Below are 15823 nucleotides of genomic sequence, written 5' to 3' on the forward strand. Positions count from 1 at the left end.
GCGAACAAAACAGAAAATAGAAAGTTTGACAGTTGTTGCATTTTGTTCAATAAGATAACTTCAATAACTGAAGTAACCTTCAGCTGCAACTCCTGATTCTCTTAGGCTTGAAGTAGAAACAAATACAGGAATTACTTCTTTCCTCTTTGGAAACTCACTTAAAATATATCACACTGGCCTTGAGACATTATGCAGACCACAAGCCACCTTAAGGCAAGCCTGAAGGCCAGCTGAAAGGTTCAGACACACCAACATGCAGCTGCTTGTCTTTCTTAACACAGATGAGATCAGCTCACCCAATTTCTGTGCTTATTGTTTGGTTTCTTTTCAAATCCTACTGTACTTCAAAATATTGTCATATGTGCCTTGAAAGGACTACCAATTGCTTTTGAAGGATCATCTGTCATACTGCACACTACCAGGGAAACCTCACCCTTAACTTTGTAAGATGAAAGAGCCCAGATTCAAACTTACCAAGTGCGGACTCAGGGAATTCCTATAAAAGGAATCCTGGATGAAAAAGTAATGTTTGCTGGAGTTTTGCTGCCTCTAGGACCTCCCTTTTATAAGTCTTCCTTATAAAAGAAGCTGTGAACTGGCTGTGGTATACACCCTCAGAAAAAACAAGAAATATTTTATATCTCTGAAATAAGCAACTTTTAATCTCTGCCAGATAGTTTAGATAACAGATCCATTGACTATCTAGGGGAAATGGTGAACTTCTAATGCTTCATGGTATCATGCTGATGCAATCTATTGTAGTGCCAGGATAATAAAAATATTTGTGCAAAACACTGAAAAAAGTTCTGACAATATTGTGCTGAGATCATCAGAATTGCTAAGAAAACTGAATAAGAAAGTGGTAAATGTGCAGGTTTCAAAGTTGGTTTAATCTAGTGTTTTTTAGAAGATTAAAGACATAGACTAAAAATAAGCACTTCTCTTTAAAAGACTTTTTATTGAAAAGAATCCCCATGATATCTCTTATCTACTCCAGTATTTTGTCATTTATTTACAATGTTATATATATATATATATAATCCAAAATACAGATTATAAATGAGGCAGAATTCCTTAGAAGAAACAGAACAGCTTTTTTTTTTTTTTTCCGTTGGACAGATAGTTTTCTAATTCAGTATCTTCATTATTCAGTATCTTTATTATTGTAAACAGAAAAATACCTAAAGGATGTTCTGAACTGCAAAAGAACACACTAGACATTGGTATGTGGTTCTTTTGTATGTGTATAACATTAAAAAAATTTAAGAGACAGCTTCTGCATAGCTGAGATTGTTAAAATCTTACTTTTCAGACAACACCCGAGGCTCTACTCTGAAGCTGATGCTTGATAGTTGGGAAAATGATCATGCAAGTCACCCTAACTGAGGAGCTAAACATTTATCTTACATGCAGGGCACACTAACTTGGAAGGCTTTGAAAAGACTCATTACAAGCAAGTGTTAAATACGAAAAGTTAGTCTGTGAGCCAGATGGAATTCAGAGAACCAGAGATAATGAGACTATAAAGATGATATGTAGCTAGCAACAGTTGTGTCTTGCTTAGGGATACATGTAAACACAGTCTGGTTAGGACACTTAACAGGATAAATGTGGAAAAATAGAAAGGATAAAGCAAACAATACATCAAATGGTTTGTGGGCAGTTTTCAGTACATGCATGTTCTCCATTAATGCTAAGAAGAAATAACAAGCCATGACTACTACTGGCAGAATAAAAGCATTTGAGTTTCTCCCACTGAAAAGATACCTGCTCCTGTTACCCTTTCTCCAGTGTTATTGTTTGTTCTGTGTAATGTGGCAGCTCTCAGGATCCATGCTGGCTTTAATTCTTCAAAGGCAGTTGTTTCCCTACTGTCCTGCCCTAACAGATGCATTGTCTTCCCTCCTCTCTTCATTTCCTCAGGTGGCTCAGTCAGAGAGGAAATAAAAAAAAATAATGCTGGAATGACATAAAATTGTAGTCACTCTGGATGGGAAAGTATGTTAGGTGTCTAAATTAGAAAGCATATAGAAATGGAATTGCTCGATGAGAAAAAGTCTCTAGGAGTTAGCCCTGAGCATGTTAATGGGGACAGGCTGTAGTCTCCTTGTGACAGAGGGCAGTAAATGATGGGTAGGGCAATTAACTGTTAGGGATGACACAGACTGAGCTCACTATACTTTAGAGAGCTATGGACTCAAGAAATGACTGCATTTTGTATCATGTAAATGAAAATAATTTGAATGAAACTAACACAGATCACAGTTTTATTCTCAGGCAGGCTATTTCCTGAGCAGGTATTAAAATCACTGTGTTTGGGCTTTCTTGTTTGTTTGCTCTTGTATTTGCTTTCTAATATTAATTATACACTATATTTGTGGAAATCTCTGTGTAATTACATAGATCTCATATTAGTTTCAGCCTTGGTCTTTGGCATTTAGATATCTGTGTATCTATTTGCTATTTTTGTTATATTCTTCTCTTTGTACACCCAGTAGATTTCACAGGAAGTCCCCTAGAGTGAGAAATAATACAACTGCCATTGATACAATACCTGTAGCTCATCTTAGTCACGGTAAGGTTTTATAAGGTTAAATTAAGATGCATGACACATGACACCTAAATTTATTTATTAAAATTAGCTCAAGTTTCTTTTCACAGAAATAAAACTCCGGCACAGAAAGAGCATTGTCATGTCTAATTTAGATAATTTTTTTACTCACAAGTCTTACTTTGTGTATACCCTTTCCTTTTAATGAGAGCAGAAAGAGAATTTGCAGCCTACTGAGTCAGCCATCATAATTGTAAGCTTGTTTCAGGACCCCTCAAATCACAGGTTTTGTGAAAATTGTAAGCCAATTTAGCAACAAACCCCTCCTAATGAACAGAGTGCAGTAGTGTTTGTAAAGCAGTAGATGAACAGCTCTTTATGTATTTGTTGTGTGTGTAAGACAACAGAAGGTCTCGGTGCAACAAGACTGTATTTGTGGTGCAGCTGGATCATATGCTGCCCACATTTGCTGACTGTCATGCTGATTTATGGTTGTGACCAAAACTTTCCTGCTTCTGCAACCTAGTGATTGTAGGCTATTTGGAACATTTATGGCCAAAACCATTGCAAATGTTTTCTGAGGCTAAATCTGTATTAGTAAATTTAACAAGTGTTGTGGAACTTCCAGGATGTTAAAACAATCACTGGTAGATTTAAATTGTTAGAATCATCCTTTAGACAGCTTCAACATGTTCCCACATGATTCCCAGGGGCAGTTCATGGGCTAGCACAGGCAGTTTGCAGTTTGCATGCAATCGCCCTAATTTGGAAACGAAGAAAATATAATAGTCTGGATCTGATTCCTTTTGTGCCAGTGAGCCTCAGTGGCAAGGAAGGATCCTGGGAACATAATGTATTTGCTGATCCTGGTGTTTCGACTGCAGGAAACATCCTACAATATATGCAGAAACAGTGTTTTTCTCTTATTAGGTTTGACCTAACTCTTTGTATATTCTCGTAAAAAACATAACCTTCCTCCATCAAGAAGGAAGGACGGGGGGAGGAAGGAGTGGCTCTCAGCCATACTGGTGTCTAACTGCTGGTGTCTTGATTAAGAGGTTCTCTTGGGTCATCCTAACTTGCCATTGGGAAGAGATGACTGATTGTCACTGATTGCTTTATGTCTTCCAGTATTTGATTGGGAGTGGATTATGTTGGATGAAAATGAGTGGCTCTTCACTTTTCAGGACAAAAACAAAGGTCCTTGGGCATAATAATGGCAGGCTATTTTAGCTACAATATAAAACTTACTTTCAATGCTTGTGGGAAAAAGAGGATTGGTGAATGTTTTGGGCAGGCAACTTTCATTTAAGTTGCTTGATATATCTCTATAGCTCTTCAGAATCTCTTAGTTTCAGATTTAAAAAAAGTCACCTTGAACAAAGAGGCAGTTTCTGTATAAATTTGTTCTCTTCTACTTGTTTCTACATACGAGAAAAAAAACCTGAGATAATTAAGCAATGTACTCACTTTTATACTTATTTTATAATAATGTTCCTTTATCCCTGTACTTAGAGGTGTAGTATGCTTTTTTGGTTTACATACCATGGGATCTGAGCAGAATCATGATCCTGCCCTACACAATTCTTACTAATTTCCCAAACTTTTCCCAAGTTGAAAAATCTTGAACATATCCTTTAAATGTGTTTTTCATCCACTCAAGATTTTTTGGAGGCTCTGTTGGAACAATTAAGATTATAGATTACATTGGATTAGTGCAAGTTGATGAATTAAAAATAATTAAAACACCATTATTAAGCAAGACCTATCAGCAGAAACCTCTATGTGAGGATAATATTCTAATTTACCAAATAATTATATTTCATATTTTTAATCCTTTATATGGCACTTCAACTTCTGGAAATGCTCCCCAAGTTAAATATTCAATAGAAAGTGGGTGTGATTTTAAACACTAACACATCAGAAGCACCTGCAAGGGTAGTAGGAGTGGGGAGGCTGGTGTCTAGCTGGGAGAAAAGAAAAAGAATGTGGTGCTTCTGTCTTATATTGACAAAAATATAAATAGCAGGGTGGGGGAGGGGGAAGTTTATTGTCAATCCCATTCTCTCATTAAAACTGTAGCTAGTTCAATTAGTACCTGCAAGTGAGGCTTTTGTAATATTAGTCCCAATACCGACTTTCTTTGTTCTCTGCACAATTACTTCTGTTTAAGTTTTAAAAAATGGGATAGAATCTCCTCCAATAATCCTTGCTTCTCACAGTAGTATGTTTGTATGACCCTTCCAGTCACCAAATAATCCATATATAGGCAATTCACTAACTCTCATTCAACTTCCACAGATGATTACTTCCCTGAAATGAGTAGGACAAGACTCATCTGAGTTGCCATAGATATTCTTTCTTAGCAGAACATAATAACATAAAATAACAGCTAAATCAGCAACAGTTCTGTATATCCATAAAATCTGAGATGCATAAATCACATTTTTAAATCCCAATCTTCTTTCCACGTCTCCAGGGAAGGAGAAAAGAAATCACAGATGCTCAGTCTAGATTTCTTCTGTGTTATTTGCACTGCAAACAGCTAGAACAAGTCAGCACACAGAATTAAGCTGACGGAAGTAAAATTTTGGCCACAGACAGAAAGAGTAGGGCAAAAGCTAGAAATGAGTCAGAGATGACCCTAAGATAACAAGCAGTGTTTATAGTTCTTATAAATTCCTCCCAAATGACAAGATTTTTGTTGGTTTCATAGTGACCCTGCGACTCTCCAGCTCACTCAGGAATTTCTGTCTGTTTAGTAAAAGTCCACTCTTCCAAATAGCTCCTACCCTATGAAATGAGTGAGGGGCCAGGAGAGAGAACTTAGGAGGGAACTGTTCAGGGCAGAAGATGCAGAAATGGGGCAGAACGTGGAATTTTGTGGAACAAAACTATGGAGCTTATTTTGGAGCCAGGGCAACAGGTGTGACTGCTGACAAGTGAGAGCTCTGGAAGTTCCAGAGGATGATAACTGCAAGGCATACTGAATACTGGACCTCATACATGCTGGAGATGAGGAAAGGCATAGTTCACTACATGCACAAACATATTTCTCTTAAAAATCTCATCACTGATTGGCATCACAAGTCATATATATAAGGGCAAAACTGCTAGCTTTGAGTATGAAGAGAAAAGTGATTGCTAGTGGTTTGAGAGAATTTATTCCAGGAAGGTGTGTTCTTTGGTTTAGAATTAGTAAAACACCTGGGTAGTAGCCTAAAGATAGAACAAGTAAAGATGAGACTACTATATGCATGAATGTGATCTCCATAGGAACTAAACCTTTTTTAATTGTCCACATGACATTAACCACAGTCATCCTTTGCAAGACCAAACCTGCTGTTACATGACAAAATACAAATTCAAAAACAAAAAAATAATAAAAAGTCCAACAAAAATAATACACCATAAAGGAGGTTCTAAGACTGCTGAATCACAGTTGTATAGTTTTTCTTGTTTTACACTCAATATGAGGCAACATCTCTACTGTACCCAAATTATCAAATAGAAAGGAAAATATTGAGACAGTGCATTAAGTGAAGAGACATTAAGAACATCAGATGAGAACTGATTTGCAAAAGCTGTGGGTAATTTTTAGAATTTTTTTAGTTAACTGCCTAAAAGGACCCAGTGACAAATAAGGACATTCTCCATGCATTCTGCAATTCTCTGTGTGCTGAACATCTGAAATCTCTTATTTGCTGTTAAATAGTTGTCTCCTCCATTGGAGAGGATTTGTAACAACGGGCAGTGGATTGGACTGCAAAGGTACAGAAGATGCAACTTCTACCTAGCAGCATGAATTTACCTTACTCTCTCTTTCCAAATTCGGGAGCTAAGAGTAACCACAGTACCTCGCTAGTGCTATGCAATTCCCATGGCCTCACAAGAAAATTGGGAGATACAGTCCATCATGGGAGGCTACTTCCTTCTTCTTGTATTGCCCAGAGATTTGGAGGTAGCACATGAAGACGGCAGAAGTATGGGTGTCTCGCTGCTACCTAGGTAGCACAAGAGATCAAGAAAGCATTGTGAACTTGAGGCTAGTAGAGAATAAGAAATCTTTGTTCAATCTCAAAGTGAATAAATAAAACGCTCAAAGCAATTAACTTAACAATTAGAAGAAGAGGAGACGAACAATGATTGTAACTTTTCAACACAAAGATAATGTAAGTGAAGAAAGGAACGAAAGCAGAGCAGCAATTTATGTTGTATGGAGTGATCACAGCCCACTTGTGTTAAAAGAGAAAGAAACCAGTGAATAGGAAGAGGCTCAGGATGAAAAGAACGCTGAAAGGGACTGGGAAATTTGGGCTGGAAGAAACTGAGTGCTTCCATAGGTGGATATGTTTGGAATGAAGAATGTGCATGAATTTCCAGTTTCAGCTCTAAAATCAAAAGAAAAAAGGGGCTTGAAAAGAGAAGGAAGACACATACAGTATTATCCACTTGTTTTTTTTTCTAGGACGCTGGTATGATCTTGTGAAGAGAGATGAGAGTGAAGAGGAAAGGGACAGAGGAACGAAGCTACCAAAAAGTTGGCATCCTCTGCAAAAATGTTCGGTCAGAAAGTTGGCTGAACTGTGACTGCAAGGCATTGACCTCATAAGGCATAAGGTCCTCTTACTGTATTTTTGCAAAAATGTTGTATTCTGAAGACCGATTTTTTTCAAAACATAATTTGACAAATCCCTGGCATCTGACAAGCCCACTAGCATCGTTAAGGTTTAGTCAAATTAATTTTATCTGCCTATTGCGGCTTCAGTGTACTTTGCCCCTGTCACAGGATAGCAGGGAACTAAACCCGAGCAATTAAGCTGATAACCAAGCGCGCCTAATGCCCGCCGCCAGCGCCCGCGGAGGGACTTGGCGGGGCACGGCCCGGTCCGAAGGGACCCCGCGGGACCGAGAGGACCGCCCCGGGGAAGCCGCTGGGCCGCGGGGAGGGCGCCGCGCTCAGCCCCAGGGTTTCCCGTGCGATAACACCGGGACCACCGCTATCTCCTCCGTCGGCAGAGCGGAGCAGAAACACCGTGTAAGGGGGGGCTCCTGTCCGTGTAAGCGGCGGAGGAAGGGTTGTGCCCCCCACCGGGGGTGCGATGCTGACAGCCCGGCCGGCCCCTGCGGACGGGCAGCCGGAGCAGCACCACGGACACTGCCTCGGCCTCCCGCCAGTGGGAGCGGCGGCTGCGGGGGGACCGCGCCGCGGGGCCGGGGCCGAGCTGCAGCTGCGGCCGCGCTCCGGCGGCGGGGCAGGACCGTCCCCACGGGGCGCGGGTGCCTCGGAAAGGGAGAAAAGGGCGCTCTTCCCGACTCTCGTCCCAACCGTGACCGCGAACAACCTGTGTTTACACAGGGCGACTGCTGGGCTCTCAAATTTAGCGCTGAGACAAAATTTATTGCGGTTATTCCAGGGGAGGGAAGAGCTCTGATGCTTGCGGCAGCGGCGGCGAAAGGGACAGGAGGGAGAGAACGGGCGGGAGAAGCGACGGCGGGTCAGACCGGTACCGGGGTCTCCTTGGACAGTTTTACTCGTCAGCAACTTGGCAGTAACTTTCCCATGTAGTTCCTTTCATTTGAAAGAAATGTTTAGCCGAAAATATCAGCGCAATGTCTCACAGATTCGTCACCTAATGGGACATGAGCTGCGTCCTCGGTCACTGAGACCCGCCGGTCCTCCCGGTGCTCGGCGAGCGACAACCTTGCCCTCAGTGATTCCCGTTCTGTCCCCAGGTGTCCTGCTGTCCTTGTCCTCGGTGGAGCCCGGTGCCTTTCCGCTTCTCCCCCAATAACCCCCTATTTTAGGCGGTCGCCTGTTATCCTGGGTTTCTGGGGCGACCTGCGGCTGTGACGGTGTCAGTCCGGCGGAGACGGGAAGAGGGGGGGGGCGGGGGAGGTGGAGTGACAGACACGGTTCTCACGGTGCCGCTGAGATGGTGTCATTTGTCTTTCAACCTTAACGCTGTGATTTCCCCCTCCCCCCCCCCCGATTATTTTCTGTTATCGGGGCTACATGAGCGCTCGGAGCTGACCTTCCTCCTCACTGGGCGCGGCAGCCCCGCTGGCATCGCTCCCCGGCCACCAGAGGCTCGGGGTTTTTCCGCCTCCCCATCCCCGCGCCCAGCCCGGAGCGCTCCCGCCGCCCTCCCTCTCCTCGCGTGACCTTCCCAACATGGCGGCGCGGCCGCCCCTGCTCCCTGCGCCCGCCGCCGCGAGGGGCCTCCCCGGCGAGGGGGCGGTGGCGGCTGTCAGCCGGGCGGGGCGGGACCCGGCCGGGAGCGAGCGCGGGGCCGGGCCGGGCGGTGCGGGGCGGTCCCGGCGCCGCGCACTCTGACAGGCGCTCGGCCAGCAGACGGCGGCCGCGCCGGGGTGCAGAGCCCGCCGCGCACCCTCCCACCGCCGCAGAGGAGCCGACAGGGAGACGGCGTCGCCTCGGCGGGGAGACGCGGCGCGAGCGGCGCTGGAAAGCCCCGACCGCCCCCATACCTGTGCCCTCCGGGGGCGGCGAGTGGGTGTAGCCGCCGCCGATCACCTGGGAACCCGCCCCGCAGCGCCTCCGCCTCCCGTTCTCGCCCGCCCGGGGAAGGCGCCACCGCCACAGCGAGCGAGCGAGCTCCGTGCGGCCGCGGGCAGCAGGACCGGGGCCCGCGGGCGGAGCGAGGCGAGGCGAGGCGAGGGCTGCGGCGCCGGTGGGGCTCGCCCGCTCCCGGCAGCCGGGGCGAGGCGGGCAGGAGGGGCGGCGGCCCCCGGCCGGCGGCGCCCGCGGCGCGGGGCGCTAGAGCCGCGGCAGGATGAACCCTAATGTCACCTACGCCAGTCGCAAGCGGCGGAAACCTGTGCAGAAAATGTAAGCGGCCCCGCGGGCGGGAGAGGGGCGAGGCGAGGAGGGGAGAGCGAGCGCCGCGCTTCCCGGGGGCGCGCCGTCCTGCTCCGCACCGCGCCGCGGGGGCCCGGCGGGGGCGGCGTGGGGCGGTGCGGTGCAGGGACGCCGGGAGTGCTGCTACTTCGGGATGCCGGCAGGACTCTTACTGCTTTCAGGGTTTTTCCTCCCACCCCGAAAACAAAAAAAAAAAAGAAGGGAGTGTCGGGGCGCGGAGGGTCGGGGCGCTGGAAGGAGGGAGCGGTGCCGGCAGCGCGGCGCAGCCGGCTGACCTAGATTGGGAGGCATCTGAGGTGACGGCTCCGCGCGGTGGCTGCGCTCGCCCCGCCGGGTGGGTGCCGTGGGCGGGGGCCGCGCTCCCGCTCCGCGCGGCCGCCGGCCCGCTCAGGTGTCTCTGCGGGGAACGCGGGGTCGGCGTCGGGAAACGCTTGGCCGGTTCCCGCTGTTTAGGGCCTGCCTGAGAGGGCTGAACCCCCGGCTTGAGCCCTCCTCTTGAATCCTCCGGTACCGCATGAGATGCGTTTATTTGTGCAGTCAAAGAAACCCAAGTGCTGTAGACCAGTCGGAAGAGGAAAGGAAAAAAAAGGAAGCCTGGCTATATAGTGGCTTTTTGTTTATTAATTTATATTTTTGAAACTGTGGGAACAGTTTAGTGCCGGAGTAATTTTGTTTGCTGCACCTGCTTTAGGTTTGCATCCTAGGTTTTATATGCTTCACTAAAACATTGCTCTCGTGAGAGGGGAATTTTTAGGCTAGAAGAGATGCTTAACTTGCACTTTCAACTGAAAGTCAAGAATCTCTAGGTCATAAAAAGTAGCAAAGGTAAACTACCAAGTTGCAAGAAAAATAAGCAAAGCTCAAAAAATCCAAGTGCATTTCTGTGGGCTACTTCTGTAGATGTAAAATAACTACAAGGGCTGCAAAAGCATAGAAGGAGAGAATGGAAAATATTTGATGAAATCGTATTGTGAATGATATGTTTTTAGATTCACAGCAGACAACTCAGTCTGAGGGTGAGGGGAATTAGCTTGAGTGCTTGCTTCTTTATGGTTGGAGTTGTTAAAATGAATGCATGTACATAGCTTGGGTTTTTATCCCACAAATTAGGAAAAAAAGTCTAAAAATGTGTGTATGTTTATATATATGTGTATATATATAATTCCCCTGCTAAAAAATGCATTAATTGTGAAAAGACCAGTGCCTGCTTTTTTGACCGTTCATTTCCAAATAAAAAATGTAGAGGTACCTAATTAAATTCACACTGTAGATTTGGATTTTTAAGAAGGAAATCAGTGCCATGAGGAAATGAAATGTACTGGTGGCATTTGTAGACAACTAATAGCTAAAGGCAAATGTTCTGATTGTGAAAGGTGAGATGTTTTGCCTTGCTGGTAAGATCACTTAATGTATAGCTTATTATTAAATTTTGGTTAGCCTTGGTTGGAGGATGTGAAACCTTTTTGTTTTACCTTACTGTAGTGTCTAGGTAAGTAATCCTTTTCCCTGTATCTTCTTGTTATGTAAGTTGGCTGAACTGCTGTGATTAGTTGAACTTGAAGCTTTATTACTAAGGGGAGCTATTTATCTATTGGTCTTAGGATCAGAGGGAGAAGTTTCTTCTCAAAATAAACGCATTCATATTGAAGCAGTTTGTTCACCTGTAATTGAAATGGAGGCTAATTATTAACCCACCTTGCTTGGGTTACTGGAGATTATTTTATGTAAGACATTTATCTTGCTTTTAACACATTTATCATGTTCATGTGGTTTTTTTTCTTCTCAAAATACCTTATATTCTTTGGTTGCTGCTTCTGTTGGGCCAGCCTTGGAGAATGTTGTTAGTGGGTCAGAGGGCTCTGATTTCTCAAATAACTACATACAGATCACACTTTTAGGCCAAAAAAAAAAAAAAAAAAAAGAGACAGGCATTAAGCCTTTTTAAACTGATTGCAGGAGAGAGGAAAGATGTACTTGTTGCTGGCTAATAAAGGTTTGACACTACTGTCATTTTAACCTGTTTAAATTCAATTTTTCCTCTCCTCAGTAGAATTCAGTTATTCAGAAAAAAAAAATGGAAAAAGGTAGAGGGGATACATTATTAGGACTAGTATCTTCTGTAGAAGAGATTATATCTGTGGATAGTTCTAATGTTTTATTTGTCATATATGTACCTCTTAATGGAGCATAATAATTAGTAAGATGTGTAGACAGCTTATATAAATGGAAGAAGGTCTAAATATAATGACATAGTTGCCATGGGAAAAAAAATTAAACAGAAGAAATACTTCTTGTTTCAGGTACAGATAACTCATGGAAGCCATGGTCATAACTCTATAACAATTGAAGAAACTTCCTCCTTACAACTCATAGTTTTTACTATGTGCCCTGTAGAAAGCTGAATTTGAGAGGGAATCACAGGCTGTTTTCTGACTGTGCAAGTGTTGAAATGTGCTTTTTTGATTTGGTTGGGAATTACAGCATTGCAGCTGAAAAAGAAACGCAGTTGCGGGGGAACATAATAGGCAGTTGTTCCTGCAATTCATCTTGTTATCTTGTCATGTAAGGGGAAAGAAGAAAAAGATGCTAAACACGTGCACTGCAATTGCTTGTAATATGCTACAGAAATCACTTTCTCAGTACCTTGGAGTCTTTCAATTTCCTCCCTCTTTAAGGTTTAAACCCTGTGAGTCCCCCTGGTGGCAGCAGGGTTGGGGGATGTTCCACTCCCCCACTGAGGCTTGGGGAGCAAAGCGTGGCCCCTGCTTTCTGATTTTCTCTTTTTTTTTCCAAGTCTTCAGCTTCTTTTGTCTAGTGATTATTAAGGGAACTAATATAGTAGCTTTGTAGTTGGAGGGAAAAAATGCAAGTTTTATGGAAGTGGGGTTTACTGCAGATAGATTTTAAAGTGAGATGAAGGTATTATGTAAGTACAGCTCCAACTTGCAGTTTTTATGTCTTTCTAGGTACTACCTCTGATTTGGTTTGTTTTTCTTTTTTTTCAGTGTTTGGATAAGAATTGTTTTGTATAACTGGATGAATGTAATAGACAAGGAATGGGGTGGGGAGTTGTAAATGTTTCATGCTATGCAGAAGCAAAAAGCATAATGATTTGTTTATCTAGTAGACCAAATTAAAAAAAAATTATGAGAGGGTTTTCTTCTTTGTTATCTTAAATGTATTTGTGACATTAAGTACTCCAGAGTTTTGACTGATTGATCTTTAATAATGAGTAGTCCTAGTAGTGTTAGAAAGCAGAGCAGACATTTTAATTTAAAAAAATGGAACTATTTATGTGTTCATTCAAGGCAAACAAACAAAAAGTGCCAGAATAAGCTTTCAAAAAGGAAGTTCATCAGAAAAGAAAAATAATCATTGAAATATTCCTTTGTATAAAGAAGTATCTGCCACAAAACAGTCTGCACCTCTTATTTGAAATGGAAGTAGGAAGACTGTTGTCTCACGTAGAATAAACATCTTACATATGTTTTTGTCAGTCTTGGGGTAACTGTATGTTACCTGTAGTAAAATCACTGCTTTAAGTGACTTTACTGTTAAAAGTCACTTGCTTTAAGTTTTGTGGGTTTTTTGATTGATGGTTAATGTTTTGGTTAATGTTTCTTGCAAAAGAATACTTTTTAGAAAGAGAATCTGCATCCAATGGAGGTATACGTATAAAAGTAACATGGTCAGTAGACAGGAACGTAAATTTTTGTTTCTGTTTTGCCAATTAATACTGGCTTGTTATCTTAGAAAGTTGTGAAATATGTTAAAACGGAGTGTCAAACTTTCATCCTTGAGTGGTGTTCTGGATGTTTCTGTCACTCTGGTTGAATCCTTTATGCACCAAAACAACTTGAACTAACTATTTGCTGCTGGATGACAAATAGTTGCCTAGCATCAGATGAGTAGTATGCCACTGATTGAGGTTTTTTTAATAAAACAACTTTATCCCTTCAGCAGTTTGAATCTTGACTGGTTTCAGTCTCTGCTGAAAGAGCCACTGGAAAGGGTCTCTGTCCTTTTAAGATTGGTTGACAGTAACTTTAAGAGGTTGATGGTCTGTAATTCTTCTTTGTTGTTTCCAAAGAAATCATCAGCTGAATTTTCAGTAATCGTAAATTCAGTGTGGGAAATAAGAGTAAACGCTTAGAAGTATTTTTTAGTTGCTAAAGTAAATAAATATATAAATTTTAGAATTCCATTACTTGCTTAGTGTCATAACTGATTTTATATACCTGGCCTCCACTGAGTGAAATCCTGTGCATAGGAAAAAGATATGTTTTTGCATTTACTATTAAATATGAGATGAAAAATATTCAAAGCTGAGAACATGAAATCTATTAGTTAGGTGGCTTGTATGTTTTTCCTTATATCACTCTTTCCTAAGGAATAAGAGAGTTCTGATGGACTAATAAGTAGGGGTTTTTAACAAGTTAGGTTTTTTAAAACGTGTCTCTCTCTATGTAGTGTTCTCTCTGCACATTTATTTGTTCTCTAATTTCATTTCACACTTCAGTCATGTTACCAAGGTATTATGCTTTTAGTGCTTGGCTGTTAAGTTTTCTACTTTTTTCCCCCAGTGTTCATGTTGTTATGAACATAATAAAACAAAATAAACTTGTTCTCTCTTTGCATTTTCTCAGAAACTACTAAAATTTCCCTTTAAAATAATACAAATGAGCATGTAAATATTGGAAGTTATTTTGGCCTTTTGATAATAATTAAGACTCGGGTAACTGTGCACTTTTTAAACATTTAAGGTTAATGTCTATGAAGGTGCATGTGATGAGCATGTGTAGTGAAAACTTCTAATGAGTTATGCTGTAGCAGACCTGTGAAAACAACAGTCAGCTGGTGTTGTGATGGAAATCCTTTAAAATTGTTAAATCAAAAAATTAAGTGTTCTTGCTAATCTTGCAGTTCTTGGGTGACAAGGATTGTAGATAAGTCCAGAGGCACCGAGTGTACAGAGACCTCTGGCCTCTGGTTAGAGAATTCAGATTTCCTATGAAAGGTGGAAGATAAGGAATGGAAAGATCAGCTTAAACACATTCCTTCTTTTAGTATTTTTTCTAATTTTCCTTTTAAATAAAGCACATGCATGGATTTAATCTTGACATAGCACATAATTTGCCTTGAAGACAATTTTCTACATTGAATCTGGGCCATCTTTAGCATCGAGGGCTTATATAAATGGATGGAAAATGGTTGAGTTGCTGCTTATGCCCCTGGCATTTTTGCCTTCATTCCCTTCATCACTGAAGGATCCATTTTTATAAAATGAATTTGATTTGGGCGACAAAGGGGAAAATTAGGGATAATCTGTGTTTGATTTGGGGCAGACAATATGGCAAGATTTATGATGCAAATACAGGTAACTTAGTATTCCGAAATGCTTTGAGCTAGATAAAAGTGAGAGAAGTTTTAGAAAGTAAATGTAAAGTAGAAAAACAATCACATCTAACTGACAATCTGATGAGATGACTGCAAATTGAACATAGTTTTTAGGTACTTTGTCAATTTGCAAGTTTTAAGCAAAGCAGGGGACAGTTGTTAAGATAGAAAAGCCTGTTACTTAGTGCTGATATATTTTGCAAATTTTGCCTGTCTTAAATGGGGTCCTCTGCTTTTTAGAAGCAGACCACTTTGATTTGATAGTAGTTAGCTGTTCACTGGTTGTTATACAATTGTTACATGCTTAATGTTTTAAATTCATTATTTTGTTTCTACATTTAGAAACATTCTAATACATAAAAATATTTAAGAAATACCCTTTAATGTTGCTGCTAATATTTGATGATTTTTAATGTTATTTTTTTTAGGGCTATATGTAAATTTTGCTAATTATATGGCTTGTACAAATTAATTTTCTACCGGCATAAGAGAATATGAAGAAAACCTTGCCAAATTTTTTAATGCTCACTTGGGAATATGGTGAACTGCTGATGTCAAAGTCATGATTTGTGTCTGAAGCACCCATCTAACCAAGTAGTTAGTCATCCATTGACATTGATGATAAATCTATGTTTTTTTTAAAGAGAAAGAATTTTCCTAATTCTTGATTCAACTGTTTTGCCCACTTTTCAAATGTTTTTAGGCTAAAGCGCTACTAATTTACAATATTTATTCTGCAGCAAATTTAACTTTATCCATCTGGGAAGTAATTTCTGGTGATGCATTATATTTCTGTCTGTTATCAGCATTTTACATTATGACATCTTTGCATTTCCAGGCTCCTCATAAGGCTCCTTTAAAGTGGAAAGGCAGTTGTAGTGCTGGGGAGCAGGCAGCCAGGCTTAAGTGCAAGTTTTGGACAACTGGCAGTTGCATAAGCAATAGCTGTTAAAAGAAGGGCTTTACAACAAGAGGTGTAATTGAAACATAAAATA

At 41.8% G+C, this 15823-nt stretch overlaps 1 protein-coding gene across 1 annotated transcript in view; it reads left to right on the plus strand.

The window, feature by feature from the left end:
• Nucleotides 1-8893: 8893 nt before the first annotated feature.
• AHR (aryl hydrocarbon receptor) overlaps nucleotides 8894-15823 on the plus strand; it is a 62232-nt gene continuing 55302 nt past the window's right edge. Inside the window, exon 1 of the mRNA XM_038124572.1 lies at nucleotides 8894-9401. Coding sequence (XP_037980500.1) covers nucleotides 9346-9401 — 56 coding nt within the window. The 5' untranslated portion in view covers nucleotides 8894-9345. The remainder of the gene's footprint in view (nucleotides 9402-15823) is intronic.

Source organism: Motacilla alba, chromosome 2, assembly GCF_015832195.1.
Source record: "Motacilla alba alba isolate MOTALB_02 chromosome 2, Motacilla_alba_V1.0_pri, whole genome shotgun sequence".
Classification (NCBI taxonomy): Eukaryota; Metazoa; Chordata; class Aves; order Passeriformes; family Motacillidae; genus Motacilla; species Motacilla alba.